Source organism: Struthio camelus, chromosome 6, assembly GCF_040807025.1.
Source record: "Struthio camelus isolate bStrCam1 chromosome 6, bStrCam1.hap1, whole genome shotgun sequence".
Taxonomy (NCBI): domain Eukaryota; kingdom Metazoa; phylum Chordata; class Aves; order Struthioniformes; family Struthionidae; genus Struthio; species Struthio camelus.
The window spans coordinates 25,310,874-25,329,517 of record NC_090947.1 but is presented as its reverse complement, the minus strand read 5'-3'; the positions used below and the strand labels follow the sequence as shown (position 1 = coordinate 25,329,517).

The following is an 18,644-nucleotide window of genomic DNA, read 5'->3' as shown; positions in this document are numbered from 1 at the left end:
AGATTAGCTTAGTGAACTTAAATGACTGAATATTTTTTAAATGAACATATTTCTGATATACAATTACATATGCATAAACTCTAAGGTAATCTGTTTGAATTTCTAGTCTGGAGATCTATATCAAGATAGGAGAGAAACACAAAAATAAAAAGAAGAAATACATGATAGTAGTAATGAATTCTCAATGCTTGCTTATAATGAAAATATCTTTTCAGATTAAATACAGTGCTATTATAGCCACCAAAGTACCATATTGAATCCATATTAAATATTAACATGTATGTAAAAGCTTACTTTTGTAACAGTTTGAAAGAACATCTTAGCTTACAGAAGTCTGCAGCTTTCACTGAAAGGTAATATATTTGCAAAGGTACATAGAAACTGTACACGTTTTTCTCATGAAAATTAAGGGAAAAATTTCCTCGACTTAATTCAGTAACAGCTATTTCTGTTAACTATCATGGGAATAGTAATTGGGTCCTACTTCATTTTGCAGGCTTTTTTCTATATGTGTTTCTACTAAGTTATATCCTTAGTTATTTATCAAATGTCTACCTTTGTTGAGGTAAATCTGTGTATCTTGTTGAAGGCAATGCATGTAGGGAATATAATACTTGAGTGAGCCTCAGCCATAGGAACCTGAGGACATTTTTTTTTCTTTACGTTCTGTTGTTTAAAAACTATTGCAAGTTATTGAAATTATTTCTTACAGCTGTAAGAAATCATAAGGTATACAGATGTGAGCAGTATGAGAAATTTCTGAACCAAATTTTAATAGTTATTGGTTTACTTATAATTACCTCTGGCAGAAGCTGTCCAGTAGGTGAAGTTAGAGTTGAAGGTCCTCCCACTAAGGAAACCACTCCATTGCAATCCACAGTGCTGTGCATTTTCCCATTTGCTGGAAGGGCTGGTACCATTCTGGATGACATACTAGCCTGACTAATGTTACTGTTGCGCCGTTCTCCATGTCGATTTGGAACAAAAAGAGAATCTCTTCTGCTCTCATTGTCTTCCAGAGTGCTGTGCTCATCATCAGCAAAGTCATTTTCTGATCCTATATCCTTTGCACGTCCTCTGAAACTGAAAATGCTTGTTTTGCTGTTGCGCCTTGGTGAGAACAGGGAACCACGAATGCTTAGCAAAGACTACAAGAAATTTAAAAAATAAAAATAAAACCAAAACAAAACAGCATTAGTATTGAAGTTCTAAGATAATGGAAAGTCTTGGGTTTTTGTTTTTTTTTTGGTAAGAATAGTTACTATGCTGAAGAGGAAGGATAGTCACTTTTTTTCTAAACAGCATCAGTCTGCTTATTAGAGCTTGCCTGTACTAAAGAGGAAAAATTCTCCTTATTGTTATGCAGTAGGACTAAGGAAAAGGAGTGCCTGAGACATAAGCCAGGTTGGGGAATTTAAAGCAAAGAATGCAGGTTGAATTCGTATGGACCCATGAGTGTGCTGGAGAGAAGAGTTCTCAACATCACTGTCATGATTTTGCAGATATTCTTCTTTTATTCCTTCTCTCATTAGAGGACAGACCTAAAAATCTTTTTAGTTTTCTTCCTTTCTTCATCCCTTGGAATGCAGGGATGCCAACTCATAAGGCTCACTGCTCACTCTTTCTCATTCTATTCACTAGAGACAGAAGTGGTCTTAGGGTTGGTATTGAATTCAGTCTAACTAAATTTATGCAAAGAACTTATCTGTCCTCTTCGCAACAGGCTCAATGGTGCAGGAACAACATAAGCAGTACTCTAAAGCTAGAACAGAGACAACTGCTTGGGGAAGCTCTGGAGGTACAGTGTGAACATGACTAGTAGTATTCTTGAGCACAGCACTTGGGAGAATAGCAGGCTGCACACCTACCAGAAGGTGCCACTTGGCCATCAGGCAGCTCAAAGCAAGCATTCACCAGAGACACAGTTACCTAAAGATATCCTCTTACAAATGAGAAAAATAAATCAGTAGTTGTTGGTAATTCATCTGTTAATTACAGTAGAAGCTGCTTAATGTAATCTTATTTTCCCTTGCTACATATTTTATTAACAGCAGTCATGAATAAATAAAATGAGTACTAACTGTGGTAAAAAGAAACGCTGCATTAAGCTTTCTCCAACCCTGCCTTTGTACAAATCTTTGTATCTTGGTACATTAAGAATCTGGTTTGAGATGCTTGTTCACTAGTTTTGCAGGTGGAAAGTGCTTATGTGCAATAACAGTGTTTTTTAATCCCAAAACAAAATGAAGGTGAAAACTTCATTAAAATAATGTAAAAGCCTATATAAATACTTTGAGAACCAAGCCATCTGAATATACACCTATATCAAGACATTTATGTCCATACCATCTATACATACATATCTGTACCCAGCTGTATACATACACAAACGTGTGCTGAATGGGTAGTACTGCCTATTATAAAGGTTAGTAAGTGTTTCCCGTTATGAGCTGTAGTCCTCTGTTCTTACAGCTATAGCAAATTTTAATAATTTGGGCTGAAATTTTCTATGCCAGCTGTCAGTTTCAAGCTGAGTTACTTGAAGAGTATCAGCCCGATGGTTCTGATAACCTATTTACATAAACTAGGCTGGGGAAAAGTGCCATTTTGCATATGCTCAAAAATAACTGTTTCTTGAAGAACCTCTAGTATCTATAGAGCTTGAATTTGAAATCTGACAAAACAGTAACGTAATGAATGTGCCTTTTGCTATTTCTTTGTAAATGCACTTGGCCAACTTACAGTCCTTCAAAAAATCACGTGCTTGCTAGGTTTCAGCTGACTACCACTGCTACCCTTGGTTTAAGTGAATGTTTCCATGACTGCTATGTTTTGTGTGTTGTCCAATTCTTCCGGTATGTATTCTCATGCTCTGAGAACTGCTAAATGGATCAGGCTCCTTAGGGTATTAGGAGGAGTAATGCCTACTTTGAAAGTCCCTACTGGGTTTAGACAAAAGTTACAAGCCCAAATGGCTGCAATTCTAACACATGAAGAGGCAGAAACATATATGCCTTCATGCTCCTGGCAAGTAAAAACAGAAAGGAAAGCCTGGCTTTTTAGCAGGCTGCATCATTCATTTTCACATGGCATATTGTGACAGAGAATAAAATCTGCTACTGGAGAGATTATCTTCCCTTACCGTGCTGTGCTGTTGTTTCATGCCCTGCTACCCTGTTTCACCAAAGAGCTAACTGCATAACTAACAAGATAAGCCAGTTCTTCCTTTACCGATTCTGCTGGGCAGCAGCCTTCCATTCATCATATTCAGGTGACAGCTCAGTTGTGTTTCGGTTGTACACAGACAGTCTTTTCCCAAAGTATTTTTAAAACTGCAAAACTAATTGCCAAGCTTGTCTTTAATTCTGTGAATTATTATCATTCGCATTATTCGCTTGATACAAGTGTCTTTGCATGTATGAATTTCAGATGGTCCCTTATTTCTTTCCTGCTATGTAATTCATGACCTATCAAGATGAGCTATTTCCTTGTCTACAGTACCATTTCCTTGTTTTCTTTCAAATCTAAGATGTATACAGTATTTGTTTTCACTTGATTTTAATGAGTTTTAATTATTCATCCTGCAAGATGAATTCATATTTAATATTAATGTTATCAAAAGTCATTTGAAATGACTTACTTTTTAAAGCTTGCTAAGTTTCTTAACCTCGTAGTTCTTTGTGAAAATTGACAGGATGAAAGCTTTCTGAAAGTTTCAGAATATGAGCAAACATATGCAACAATGTTTGGCTTTCTGTTAATAAAGCAATGTAAAACCAGGTTATAATAACCATTTAGGCTTCGTTTCAAATTCTCCTTGCCTTAGTATACCTCTTTCTATATTAAGTATCTTTTCTGCTAATCTCTTAGTTCTACATCAATCTGTACACCAATAAACATGTTTACTATAAACATAATATCTTCTTTATTCAGTCTCTTCACCAGATGTATATAAAATAACATCAGAAAAATAAGACTAACAATGGAGAAGCATATTATTTAGTACTTACAGCACAGTACTAGTGGTCAGCAATTCCTTTCCAGTCAGACTTTGTCAATGACTCTTTTCTTTAGTGTGGACAAGCTACTCGCTGTCCTATCTATGCAGTAAGGATGCTTATATATATATCTGAGTCAAGGATCACTCTGCAGTCTGAGATCCTGAGCTGCAACACCTTTGTATCAGCCTGACTCAAAGCCCATTGCAATTAATGAAAGATTTTTGAGAAGCTTTGGCCCAAAATAATACCTTTTACTAAATCAGAAATATTCTTTTACTGTTTTATTCAAAGGAGTTCAGATAGATTTAATCATTGTTTAACTGTTTATTTACTTCTTATAATAAATAAGCTAGAATAAGCTAGCTATTCTTCTTAATTATAATTAGCACGATTTCACTTTCTTAGAAATGCAAATGTGTATTTTTCAGACCAGGCATCATCCCTTACATCTACTTGACTAACTAATTACTGAGACTTTGTGTCAAACTAACCTGTCCTCCCCTCAGTGTGTATATTTCAGCGTGAAGTATTTCTTTTGATGGAACTCATATTTTACATCAGTCTGTACACTAACACACTTGATACAAACATTATATAGGATATACATAGGTAACTCATTATTGTTTATTGGCTGACACTAGACAAGATCATTTTGAAGTGATGCATTTGGAGTGATTTTGCTCTGAATACTGTAATGGTCTGTAGAAAGTGAACTAAGCAAAAATATCCTTAAGCAACAGAAGAGATCCTTTGATTTAGGGGAGTAGAGCTTTGAAGTTAGACTTGCTTTGAGGAGGAGGTTGGACTACGTGATTTTCAGAGGTCCTTGGCAACCTAATTTTTTCTATGATTGTAATGATACAATCTCAGTCTTGTATAATGAATTTCTAATGAAAAGGAAAAGTATACCTAAATTCTTTTAAATATGAAACTAAATGTTCACTATATATTTTGTCTGTATTGTGGAGTATGAGAGCTACTTTTCTCATTATCTACCATTTAAATAAGTTAATTGAGGAAAGCAACATAAACTAGTGGTAGCATGGAATTTCCTATTCAGGACATTTTGATGACGTGGTCTGCTAAAAAGGTCTTATTTATATAGTTTTGAAATAGATCCAGAACAGACAACCTGTGATTGACTGATGCAAATATATGAATCTAATCTAGTAATGAAAAAACTTCTCATTTTTTCTTCTCATCTGAAAATGTCAGTCTACATCTTCAGAAACACATTTTCAGAAATTTCAGAATTAAGTTTACAGTTACCCTGGGTATGTTCCTTCTGTCCTTTTACTACTAGAATGGGTCCAAACAGATCAGGTAACTTGGCAGAGAAGCATGTGGCTAGTGTTTGAAAAAATGAAGAGTATAGTAATTACGAATTAGTTCAAGAAGAAATGCTCTTACCACTTTTTTCTTCTTCACTCACCTTTTACATAGCTCCCTATATATAAAGGTGCTGTAATGTCAACCAAAACCACTTAGCGTAGAGGTACATGATTTAATAAGAGAGAGTACTGGTACTGTACCTGGTGGGGAGATGTGAACCTTTTTTCATATGTCAGTCGACTTCCTTCCGTGGAGAAGCGAAAACTTTTCCTTCTGATACTGTCTTCTGATTCAGACTTGGGAAACTTATCAGTATCTCCTTTCTCCTCTGCTTCAGACAGTTCTTTCTGTCTTCTTTTCTTCCTTCTATTTCTTCTTTCTTTAGCACTCTTTGAGCTCAATTTTGATGCTTCTGAAGAACTTTCTAAGAGTTCTCCTAATCCTCCTACACCACTGAAATCTCTTGATGCAACTGATGCTGCTGCTACTGCTGCTGTTGCCTGTCATGTTACAAAGCATGGTATTCTTAGTATGCCAAATATGAACAATTTTATAGGCTTCTATCGATTGTTTTTATTATCACTGTGATAGTACTGCCTTTTAGGAACATTTCAGTGGGCAAATACACACAAACAAACTTAAGATAAGCTACTGAGATATATAGCTCCCCGTTGTTTAGCAGCATAAGCTACCTGAAACATCAACTTTAGCAGTGCAGTATCAACACCATTCCTTAGAGCCTTGCCACACAAGACACTGATCTAAAATTAAGGTAGACAGGAAATCATAAGCATGGGGCTATTGCATATATTTCAGACCTGCTTCCCCATTTTCTCTTGAGAAAGCCCGATGTTATGCTCCAACGGATTTCTGTTGATCCTTTCTGACTTTTCCTAGAAAGAACTAATCTCTACATTCTGCCGTGTGAGTTAATGTATCGTAATCCAACTAGCAGCCTGCAGGTAATTTAATTCAGCCTTTCTTCACTCTAGTCACAATGAGGACCCTCTCTTCACTTTCCTTCTACCTTCACAGGCAACAGGCACACCCTTTAGGCATGTCTTTGAGCCCTTCCTCCTTCCCATATTCCCACTGTAACAACAGTCTAGATCTTTGCTATAAATACAGGAAGGTAAAGTTATTGCCTGCTGCTGCTGCTAGAAGGTATAAAAAGTTTAGATTTATTCTGCAATGGAGAGGGATGAGAAGACTCACTGGAGCAGGGAACAGTTCCAAAACTGCAGTGGTTAGGCTGCCTGCTTTAGTTCATTAGGAACACCGGTTCATTTAGTCATCAAATAAAGGAAGAATTGAGAGCATATCCAATACTCTTCCTGGAAACAACTGTCTGGGGAACTGGCTATGAAATGCTCCAGTGGAAACTATGTTTGGGAAACGGGTAGGCTTCTGTGAGCTCACAAAAAAGGGTGATGTGAGAAAAGGCAAGAGACTGGAGTTATATAACAAGGATGACTAGTAATTTTCCAGCAAAAAATATAATATTTGATGCCAGGTATTCCAGGAATGATAGGATATGTCTCTAAAGCAGGAAAGGAGAGTCTGACAGCTCATAGTATGAACTAATGGCTTTGTGCGCCACAATATACCACCCATGCTATACAGATTGACCTGATAGAGAGCTTTTCTACTAAGTGGAGTATTACATGTTAAAATGATTCTGAAATGTGTATCAATAAAACTGTGATGCTCAAAATTTTGTCATATAGGATTCAGAATATCAACTTTCAAATGCTATCAGATTTCTAACACAGACCAGCTACTGAGGGGGGACACAAGGGACAAGATACTGAGTCACCATCCGTCTACTTCCTAATACTAGCAGCAAAAGTCAAACAAGTAGAGCACCCCAAAGAACTGTGCTGTGACTCAGGTTTGTGCATGAATAGGTTCACTGTCAGGGGAATGAAAAAATGAATGCCCCACTCTTTTCTCTCTCAGAAAACAATTCCACAACTTGGTGATCCACCTTGTAATTTGCTCATTCTACTAATATTCTCACACACGCACGAGATCTTGATTTTAAGATTTCTGATTTTCTCATAATCAACTGAGTCGTCATTCATTTAAAAAAATAATGATGACTTGCTGTGGCCTTTATACAACCTTCCTCATAGTTTCTGTTTCTTTCTGTTCTCCTTTTGTTCCTCATTCTGGATCAGCTTGTTCTCTGCCTGCGTATGCGATCACGCAAGCATAGTTTCTGCTGTCTAGAATAGCCTCCCGATATCTTTTGGTTTAATTAACAACAGTTTCGTGATTTTGGGGGATGAAAATATCAGATTGTTTAAAAATATATATTCTTTGCTGATATTTAACCTTTTATTATTTGCATTTTTCAGAATTCTGCTTTTCCTCAGTGATTTGGGAGTGACAGTTTTAATGATTAAAATAGAGATATTCTAATTAGATTTCACAGGTCATGCATGAAGCTTTCTCTTCACAAATCAGTTGGAGAGTTTCCTTTTCTATTACCACTTTCTTTATAGAATCATTCTTATTTAGTGAAAATGGCTGTAAAACTACCAAAAATACAGTTTCTTAGAAGATTCTAATTTGCTAGCAGTTTATAAACATCCTCCTCTTAAAAATGACTATACACCACATGAAAATCAATAGAAAATGAGTCCAGAAATTAGAAGGAAGTCTGACCACAGAGCTGAATTCCAAAATATAACAACCAAAATATGTCATATATTTTAGTTTCTGATAAGAAAAACTCACACAGAAGGACTACTTTAAAAGAATTCTGAAGTAGCCCCTTTGTTATAAATATTGTTCGTCTAGTCTAAGGATATATAAATGCCTGACTGATTGACTTCGGTGTGCTTAACTTAGGGGTAGACTTAAATACCTTGCTGAAAAGGACCCTAAGAGAACATTTTAGTATTGATTACAGCCCTGCACTCTATTTTGTGAATATTGGAGAGAAACTATGAAACATCATAGCAAGCCTGCAAATTCTCATTCAGACCATAAACCAAAAGTAACAGCACAAGACTGTAACCAAAAACTATCATCAACTATGAATACTTATAGTAAGGTTTCTATGACACCAGTATCACATATATTTTACTTTTACAGCCTTTTGGTGAACTTAGTAAAATGTTTTTGTGTACCGTTGACTTCCTTTCCTTGTCATTAGGTCAAAGGTACTTGCTGATTTTCATTGGCTATTAATATTCCCACTTCTAAAACTGGCATAGTAAAGGAGACAATTTTTTTTTTAATTCATTGCGTGATTTATACATGTTCTGTTCTATTTCATAAAAGTTTATTATCCTTGCCATAAGAGTAAGGCTGTTCAGAAAGCACCATTTCCATCATTACCTGTGCTTCTTCCTGTTGCTTTTTCAGTTGTTCCAGCATCTGTTGAAATTCTGCTTCTTTCTGCTCTGCTTCTTCCATAGTTGCTTGATTCTGTTCTTCATAGGCCATGGCAACCACAGCCAGGATCAAGTTGATCAGATAGAAAGAGCCCAGAAAAATGACCAAAACAAAAAATATCATGTATGTTTTTCCAGCAGCACGCAGAGTCTAGGGAGTAGAAAACGTACCTATATAAATATATTATTCAACCACTTATCTTTGTTACTGCAACAACATATTGCAACCAAAGCAGTAAGCTTTGGTGTTAGCTTAACATTTCAGCTCATGTACAAATAAGCCTATTTACATAATTTTGTATGTCACCTACAGTTTACTTTTTACTTCATAAAACGTTCTTACCAGCTGGTAAAGGTTCTCCCAGAAGTCCTGAGTCATTAGCCGAAAGAGTGACAAAAAAGCCCAACTGAAGGTGTCAAAACTTGTGTAGCCATAGTTGGGGTTTCTACCAGCTTTCACACATATATAGCCTTCTGGACACTGCCTATGTGAGAACCAAACAGGAGGTTTTTATTCATAACATTTATTTTCCCCTATAACAATTCATGTTACGCTTTGGGACAATATGTATTATATTTACACAGGAAGTCCATGAATTAAAATTAAGTTCATTCAGAAAGAAGTCCTAAGAAACAAAACTAATGTGAGAGTAAATGAAAGATAGCCTGTTCATTGGTTGGAATGACCTGAATGTTTAAATGCTCCTCAGTCGCATTTTACAAATAGAATCTCTAATCTAAATTAATATATAATGGCAAATATAATTGCTCAAATGGAGTTAAGGTTGTAGAAGGCTAAAACCATATTATTAGCTAAATGCAATTATACTGTTAGGGAGCTCCCACATAATGCTGATTTTTTTTTAATAAGATTCTTCACCTTAGCCAGTTAGGCATCAAGAGTTCAAGTAACAGCTCTGGGCTAGCAGCCTGGCACACGTGAATGGCAGACGCTGCCAGTAATGAAAAAGAATTAGGCTTGAAATCAGAGATTCATCCTTGAACTACGTGGTCACTATTGTGCTTTCTTAATATTTTACATATTCTCATTCTCAGTTCTCACCTTTGCTTCCATGCTACTTTCTTCAGTCAGTACGTTTCCTAAATAGACTTTACAGGAATTCATATTTTTATCATTAACACTAACATCACTTTCCAAATAAGAAGGAACAGATGCTGTTAATGAATATTTCAGTTAGCTAGAGATTAAAATATTTTGACTTAAGGAGAAAATCATTATTTAGTAGCAAAACCCTATGAGTTCTGTGACATGGCTAAATATGGAATTGCAGTTGCTATGGATAGTTTTCTTGTTGGTGCTTTTTCTGTAGAACAGAACAGAGGTTTTTTGAAAGAGTCTTACCCTGCATCAGAGCTGTTACCACAAAGTAGGGCATCTCTTTGTCCTTCCAAAATGTAAAAATGAGCTGTTCAGAAAGCATTAGAAATATATGTCAATAAATCAAAAGATTCTTAACATAAAGTACTACAAAATAAAAAGAAAATAAAGCATAATAAATTCAAAATGGTTAGCTCCTGATCCCTCCATAGTTTATTTAGGAACTCTTCTGCTATTGTATTCGTTTACTGTACAAGTTTGTCCACTACAAGTCAGTGACTATACGCCATTTTACGTAAACCAGAAATATAAGTAGTTCTACATTTTTCATTTGGTCACGAACAGTTACATACTGTAGCCACAAATAGATTAATAATACTTATATCAGTCATTCTTACTTTCATCCTCAATATAGTCGTTCCAGTTAAATGTGCTCACTGTTGTATTAACAAATGTACCATTTTCATTAATGGTGCTATTAAAGTAGGAAACAATGTTTATTTCAAAAGTAGAATTGTCTGGAGGCCACTGCAGGCATTTATTCCTCAAGTTGCCCATGAACAGCTGCAGCCCTATTAGTGCAAATACACTCAGGCAAAACACAGTCAGGATCATGACATCCGAGAGCTTCTTCACAGACTGAATTAGGGCTCCCACGATAGTCTTTAGACCTGCAAAGAGGAAAGATCCATAGATCCATCACAGATTATCTTTGCCCTTCCCTTATAATTAAGATGTCATGCAGACACTTAAAGAAATTATTTTTTGTTTGTCAAAAAGGAAAGCTTCATGAACAGCCTCAGAGCTTGTGAAGATGAATGAAAGAAAAAGACTCTTTTTATGAGTGTGCAATGTACATATATTCCAATACACTGAATATATTATGTTATTCTCAAGCAGGAAATTTTATCAGTCATAGTTTCCTGCTATAGATTTCATTTTGTTTCTTAATTTTTTTTCCATTTAATATTCTGCCAATATTTCAATTTCAAGCTAATATTAAGCATGACTCTACAACAATAAGAGCTGATAGAATTGAAAGTAATTTTGAAAGAAAAAAATCATTTGCAGATCCTAAATTTTCCTGTGCAATCTATATCTCATTTTTGTAGCTTTTGGGTTAGTTGTTTTTAAGGCTGATTTCAATTTTAAGTGGTAAAATAAATGGTAAAATTCAAACTCAAGAAAGCCACAGTGCTAAAGCTTCTTTAAATGTAAAAGAGACAACTTGTAATAAAATGCTGAAAAACAAAGCAAAATAACCCATGTGCTTTATATTTTATGTTTCATGCAAGAATCTGTTAAACTCAAAGGCTGATTTTGCAAAATAAAAGAAGCTAACATTAAAAAGGCAAAGGATCATAATCCTGGCTTATGATCCATGCCTTTGTTTGTTTGTTTGTTTGCAACATGAGCAGTGAATAACACGACTTATGTTAAAAAGAAGTGAATTCAACTTCAATGGAACGAAAGTCAGCCTCAGTGTTTAACCTGGCTCTCACCTGGAATGACTGATATTGTTTTCAAAGCTCGGAGAACTCTGAACGTTCTCAACGCTGAGACATTGCCCAGGTCCACAAACTCTGTCACATATCTGTAATAGGGGAGTTCACACACAAACACAATGACAGCACACAAATAACAATTGGAGTTACAAGGGGCCTAACACCTTACACCAACTACTTCTTACCTGGGATTACAGAAATAGTTTTCAAAGCTCTCAATACTCTGAAAGTTCGAAGAGCTGAAACATTGCCTAGGTTTACAAATTCTGTTACATACCTGTAGGATTAAATCACAGTTATTCAGAATTGAGGCAGCGCTTATACTAATTATGTGGGTCTTCAAAACCTCTGTGGCAATATTAGCAAATATAGTCCAAAATTTACCTTTCTCTTCAGTACACCTCGCTTTTATAGTTATTTATTGTCATCAACAATGCTTAATTTTCATTGAAGTGAAACTCACTGATTTATATTTGCACAGCTAATTAAAATAATTAGCTTTAAAAGGATGCTGACATGAGGTCAAAGGGATGGCTTCCATTCTGGTGAGCAGAAAGAATGTAGGACATGAAATTAGTGTCCCTCAGCAGTAATTATACTAGTGGTTGACACTCCATGCTGGCTCCTGCCATATTTTACTTTGTCTTATGAGTGCTAACATATTTGATACATGCAGTGTCTAAACTTCACAGATGGCAGATATTAAATATTTTTAAATCAATATATTTATCATTGCAGTAGTATTTGCCACCACTAATTTCATGCCCTAAAAGATTAAAAAATTGTTGAACCACTTACGCCATTAAAATGACACTGAAGTCAAGCCAGTTCCATGGGTCTCGCAGAAATGTAAAACCTTCTAAGCAGAAGCCCCGTGCAAGAATTTTTATAAGTGATTCAAAGGTATAAATTCCCGTGAAAGTGTACCTGAAGAAAGACATTAAAGCAGGAATAATAGGATTTTGTATACTTATGTTTATAGGCAGTGGCATTCTTTATCAAAGGCAACTTACAAGAAAAGAGAAGAAAAAATACTTGAAAGCGAAAGGAGGAAATCCTTAACTTAATTTGCTCAAAATTCTTTAAGAAGGTAATCTTTGTTGAGTAGATGAAATCTTAACTCAAGATACATGCATACTATTCATTTTCTAAAAGTTTGATTTAGTCTCAGATTTTATGCTTGCAATAATTTCAGGCTCCATTGTTTATAGATATATTTCAGACTTTGATATTCATATGTACATTCTGTAGCACTCACAGGGCTGGCTATTTGCATTCACAAACCAGGTAGATGTCTAAGCGTTATAAAAAGTGCAAAGAGTTGTTTTTAGTGTCAAAATGAGAGGCTTTTTGTGAAAATCAACTCTAGATAGTAACTCTATTCATCTTCAGAATACAGATGTATTTCATAAATGAATATTAAATATAAGACAGCATTATTACTCTGGAAAGCATTGAACATTCATAAGAAAACATTGTTAACTTAAGAAATAGAAAACAAAACAGAAGAAAGCATTGTTTTTCTTGAAGACGTGGGAACCTGACATGGGAACAATTGTTCATTTATAAATGAGCAATGCAGAGACTTCCTGAGACCCATGTGGATCTACGTGGACCTACAGATCCTACTGCTTTCCTTTCAGGTTCTAGGCAATCCTATGAGCCAGAGCCCCTCCTGAGCTTCCTGGGAAGGGGTGACTACTTCTATTACAGTTTCTATATATAGCTCCCAAACTAAGATTCTTCGGTGCAGTAAAATAAATGAAGAAAATCAGTAGCATATCTTGGAGAAATGGAGGGAGTGTAAAAAACTACAAGTTAATCTGGTTGATCTGCTTAAAATCAGATTTTCTGAAGAGTAGTATCATTTCAAAGAAAAACATTTATTTGTGTTCTGTTAGAGAACAAAGTAAAAACCCTGCATGTATAGCCATAAACAAGAAAGAGAAGCAGAGGTACTTTGTGATGTCTGTTTCCATCAGTTCTGCATTACTCTTTGGCAGGTAAGGCCCTTTCTAAGTAGTCTGAGCTTCTTGTGGTTTCGGGGAGGGAGCGTTTGTGTGCTTGCGAGGGGCTGTCTGCTGTGGCTGGCACTTGGGAATTTACGTTGGCGAGCCAGGATAAATGTCCCACCGTGCTAAGGTCATGGATACTCAGGGAGTTTGTGGCTGACCTCACAAGTGATGTGCATTTGATATACTGGAGCTCCTTTTCTGTTTTGCACTCAAATCACCCAAGGACAAGAACGTGTGTTAGTACTTCACAGTAGAAGTTCAGGTATTCTTCATACTCTTCATATTTTTAAAGAGCAAGGCTTTACTTCTAAACCATTTAAAATTATTCAGATGGGAAACAAGAAAGATATTGATGATCTCCTGGAATCTGAGTCTAGAAAATCACATTCTGACGTGCAAACTATCTGAAAATCCTTCTTGCTTGGAACCCCATGAAAGCAAAACTGCTGAAGAAGTAAAAATGTTTGACTTACTCTACATTCTTTGTCCAGTCCGGAGGGTTACTCATAGTCATAAACACACAATTGGTCAAAATAGTGCACATGATCAGCATGCTGAATAATGTAGGTTATAGTCAAGGGATGTAAGTCAGGAAAACATGGCAGTATTATCATAATGAAAGCCTTAAAATATTTAGTGTATAAGAATGTAAACAGAAAGCATGGCATTCTAAACAAAATCCGAAAATAAAGGTTTGCACATAATTTTATCTATTTTAAATAATATGCCATCTGGCTCATTTTGCTGTACTGTAAAACAATGCCTTACTTTTATAGTTGTAGCAGATTCTAGATTTAACTGAAGCTGTCAACATCCTTAAGTGTATAAAAATGTGAAATGAGTACCCAAACATAGTACCTCGTTGAAGGCAAGGGGATCATTCCAAAAGGTCTTTATGCAGAGGTTGATTGTTTATACCCAAGTTGTTGACTGGATGTTACAAATACATGTGAAAATATTCTCCTTTATTTTGACTTGTATCCTTTGCAGGACACCTACACCAACGCTGAAAAAACAATGCTGAAAAAGTATGCCCAAACAAGCAGCTCTTTAGTTGTGCTCTTTAGTCCTTGCTGAGTGAGTCAAGTTTATGAATAATACTATTGGTCTTAGTAAAAGATATGATAAAGTGCAATGACTTGGGCTAGTAAAGTCATGGGGATTTTGCCTTGGCTGCATGGCTTAGTAAAGGATCAGGTCTCCTGTTGTGTGTAAAGCCTGATATTTAAAGTCTGACAGGTTTAGATGATCCAGCAGAGAATTCTCCTGTTAGGGATGAAGATCATATTGCAGTTCACTTGTGACATTGCTGCTTTTTAAGTGTGATCCGCATATGTTTAGTTAGCGTAGTACACCCACATGGACATAATTTGTATGTCCCTATGAAAAGTATTAGTTCAGCAAATAAATCCTTTTAAATGGCGACCTTTAAATCAGCATTAAGAAAAAAGGATATGAATGTACCAAAATCTTGATAGCAATTTTTCTGATGGGATTAAAAGGAGTTAGAATGTACAAGGCAGATGTGGCACTGAATCGGAAAATTGCCTTCCCTTTATTCAATACTATGAAAGTCTGCAAAAAAAGAAATATAAAATTAAAATACAGTGTTGACTGTATTAGTGTCTTACCTCCTTCTATAGGATTCCATTCTCCAGCTGGTAGGTTCAAGTTTCATTCTATTTTCTACCTGCTGTAGGAAAATAACTGCTTTCTATGAATACAGTGGATTAAGCCTTCCATGGCTGATTCTCCAATTTGCTAAGTTTCCTGGTACATGGATTGAATTCTGATATTATTAAAATTGGTGGGAATTGTCCAATGTCAGTTTGTCAATTATGGCAAAATATGGCATTTCACCACTAAAATATTTTGTTAATTTTATATATAGCAGGTGTTTGATTAAAGTCAGATCTACAAATTAATCAAATACATTCTACCTTGTGCTCAAGCAGATATAAAACCCAAATGGCAATGGGCAATTGTGATGTATAAATTCCAGTTTGTATTCAGAGAAAATACTTAAAAGAGTTATATACACATATATATGGTGACCCAAGGACAGACGTCTCACACTAAACAATTTGCACAACTTAAAAAGAATGTTGATTTTATTTTAGATTTTAAATGCTACCAGTATCAGTTATGTGTATCTCCTAAAAACTTATCTGTGAGCAAATAAAAGGGATGATTGAAATGCAAGCTGACATTCTGAGCAGTCTGAAACAAAACCAAGCCAGAATTTGGCAACCTGTAATAAAAAATTGTTTTCATTTATAATTATAGGTCTTACTTTCCTTATCTGTGAGCAACAAATTTATATTTATAGTTATTCTCTTCTAAAGTTTGACTTGACAAACATACAGTCAGTGTTCGCTTCCATTCTGTTCCTGTTGGCAGTCATCAGCTGAGTGTTCTCATTTTTATTCTAAGTGTATTTGTGTTTGAGGTTTACTTGCAGCTTCAGTACTGTTTGAAATGTCTTCAGGACATTACTATCGTTCATTCCTTTCAGTCTTTGTCAATGGTAATGGCTCTGCTTTGTAGAATCGTAATAGAGTCTTTGTTACGCTCTCAGCAGAGCTGTATAATATCACTGGTTTCCATGTTGATTCCTAGTCTCTGCTAAAACAAGCCTGTGATCACAGAGAAGTGCTGCCCTCTCCGTGGCCTTTATTTCCTATCTGGTCTCCACTCTCCAGGAGAGAAAGCAAGCCTCACTCCGGTGGGAAAGAAAACCAGTAAAGGAGTGTTGCCAGTGCCTGTTCACAGGATAGCATCAAGCGTTGGCACCAAGGCTGATGTGGCACAGACTCGTGCTCACTGGCATTTCTCTCTACTCGACAGGCTTTCACCTGATTAGAAATGGTAGAATGAGGTTGCCTGTCCTAAGGTCACAGCTGCCGCAGAGTCTGATGACAGACTCCAGTTCATATATACGATTTTCTCTGCATTGAAAAGTCTGTGATTAAGAGACATTTCTGCTCGAAATTGGAGGAGGGATGACTAATTCTGTTCATCATTCAAGAAGTCCATTTGCTTTCTGTTAGGCAGATTAGACCGGTACGTAACATACATACAGATGCCATTTGTGACAAAAGGTTCTGTGGTTTATTAATCAGATCCGCTCTCAGTGGACTAACAAGTCCGTCAGTAGTCTAGGTTTTCACACTTTTGTTCCAAAAAATCTGACTACTTTTTCTGATGATTGGCAGTGAGAAAATAGGTTTCAGCACTTCTCAGGTTATCTGACACTTGATTTGTAGAAGGCTTTTTTTTTAAAGTCACTGCACTCTTGAATTGTTTTGCAGCTAGTCAAGAGGAGGGTTCAGTGCACACAATTACATTAGAAGTAAAAATCTTCATGAAACTGCTTATATATCCAAAAGCAAACAACTAGAAATAACCCTTGGCAACACTCCCTCTCCTCTCTGAACTTCCATTTCTTTGAGTTTCCTTAATAACCTTAATATTTGTCTGTATTATCTGTACTGTTTATTTAGTCTTTGGCAATTGCTAGGTTATGCAGTTACGTATGGAGTCGGCTTTATTTTCCATTCCCATTACTTGAACTGTAATTAAAAAAAAAATTGCCAGCCAGATGCAACCACACATTTAACCACAAAATTGACAGTGCTATTGATATGATTTTTTTTCCTAAAAAACAAAGTAAGCTTCCGTACAGTGTAAAATATTTTGTGTTTTTGTTTTCTTATGCTTAGCTCAGCATTAAATTTTTTAAGCTCTGGTGCTTAAGACAAGATGATGGGCTGCTCAGAATAAATAGAATATTAGAACGGCTGGAATGTCTCCAGCCATCATCAGGACACCTGGGTCAATTTCTTTCTTTAATTCAGAGGGACTGCAAGCAGTAATTCCCAGCACTGGTCCATAAAACCTCTTCTGAATTTTTGAATCTCCCCTTATCATCCACAGCTTTGTCCTTCTCCCTTCACTTGCCTTATCCAGAACACTTAACAGGTCCATCAAGAATTGAGAGAACATCTTGATGCTGCTAAAGAAGCATGCAGAAATAAGCAGATAATGCAGAGGAGCACCTGCTCATATTGTGAGCTGTAAGTTTTACTGATCTGCAGAGGGTATAAGGTATTTTTAACTGTCCCCCACACTGGACCATTTCAGATCCTGGAGGAGTTTAACACAGTAGTCTGCAGCTAATCCCAATTCCAGCGATATGTTTGTTTGTTCCTTGTCTTTCTCTGAAGTCATATAATGATAGTCTGTTTCCAGGTTATGCCGCATCATTGCCTAAGTGCCAAAAAGTATATATTGCACTGCAAGTCCCGACTTCTAGAGAAATCAAGAAGAAATATTTCTGACTGGAATAGATCTGTTTGTTTGAACTAACATTCTGTCTCCAACTCCGTGGTTTGTTTATCGTGTGAACAATATATGTGCTTATCGTGGGGACAATATATCGCTGTGCAAATCAGGAGGGGAACGGCACCTCTTTTAGGATTTCAGATTCTTCATAAAGTAAAAATACATTATGAATGGTCCAGTTGTCTCATGGCCTAATTCCTGTAACTCAACGCATTCCTCTTCTCTCACAAGATGTAACTCTTTTCTCTGCTCTTTCTGCATGAAATTACTGAATTAATCTTCAGAACCACAAAACTGTCCTTTTAAATTCCTTCCTCAAAAACCAGCCTTACTATGATTTCTACCGCAGGCTTCTAATTGACAGCTGTGTAGCAGAGAACTATCACAGCAATCCCAAGCACTTCAACCAACATTTTTCATTCTGCGGTGGTTTTGTATGGCCCAATATTACACAGACTCTATATATGCTCTATATATATATATATATATATTTATGTTATATAGCTATAACAGAAACAAGGAGTATGCTTATAGCCATTTATTACACTGATTAACTTGCATGGATACTACCTAGTTATCTACAACTGTCTCCACTGCAAAATCATTGCTGAAACACTTGTTTGTCATAACCAGTCTTGTTGCTACATAACAAGGAAAACTCAGTCAAGCTCTCAAGTTCAGGCAAGTTCAAGGAAGTTGCATCT

The 18,644-nt window shown here is 36.1% G+C and overlaps 1 protein-coding gene across 2 annotated transcripts in view; it reads right to left on the bottom strand.

Annotated features, from left to right (window-relative positions):
- LOC104144934 (sodium channel protein type 2 subunit alpha) overlaps positions 1-18,644 on the bottom strand; it is a 77,150-nt gene that overhangs the window by 42,871 nt on the left and 15,635 nt on the right. Inside the window, exons 5-14 of one of the 2 annotated variants that reach the window (XM_009676181.2) lie at positions 15,053-15,171; positions 14,070-14,159; positions 12,380-12,508; positions 11,767-11,858; positions 10,475-10,747; positions 10,101-10,164; positions 9,081-9,222; positions 8,682-8,888; positions 5,534-5,833; positions 801-1,148 (exon numbers count right to left, since the gene is read on the bottom strand). In XM_009676181.2, the coding sequence (XP_009674476.2) occupies positions 801-1,148; positions 5,534-5,833; positions 8,682-8,888; positions 9,081-9,222; positions 10,101-10,164; positions 10,475-10,747; positions 11,767-11,858; positions 12,380-12,508; positions 14,070-14,159; positions 15,053-15,171 (1,764 nt within the window). Of the gene's footprint in view, positions 1-800; positions 1,149-5,533; positions 5,834-8,681; positions 8,889-9,080; positions 9,223-10,100; positions 10,165-10,474; positions 10,748-11,578; positions 11,671-11,766; positions 11,859-12,379; positions 12,509-14,069; positions 14,160-15,052; positions 15,172-18,644 lie in introns of both variants that reach the window. The other variant, XM_009676180.2, reaches the window with a different exon arrangement.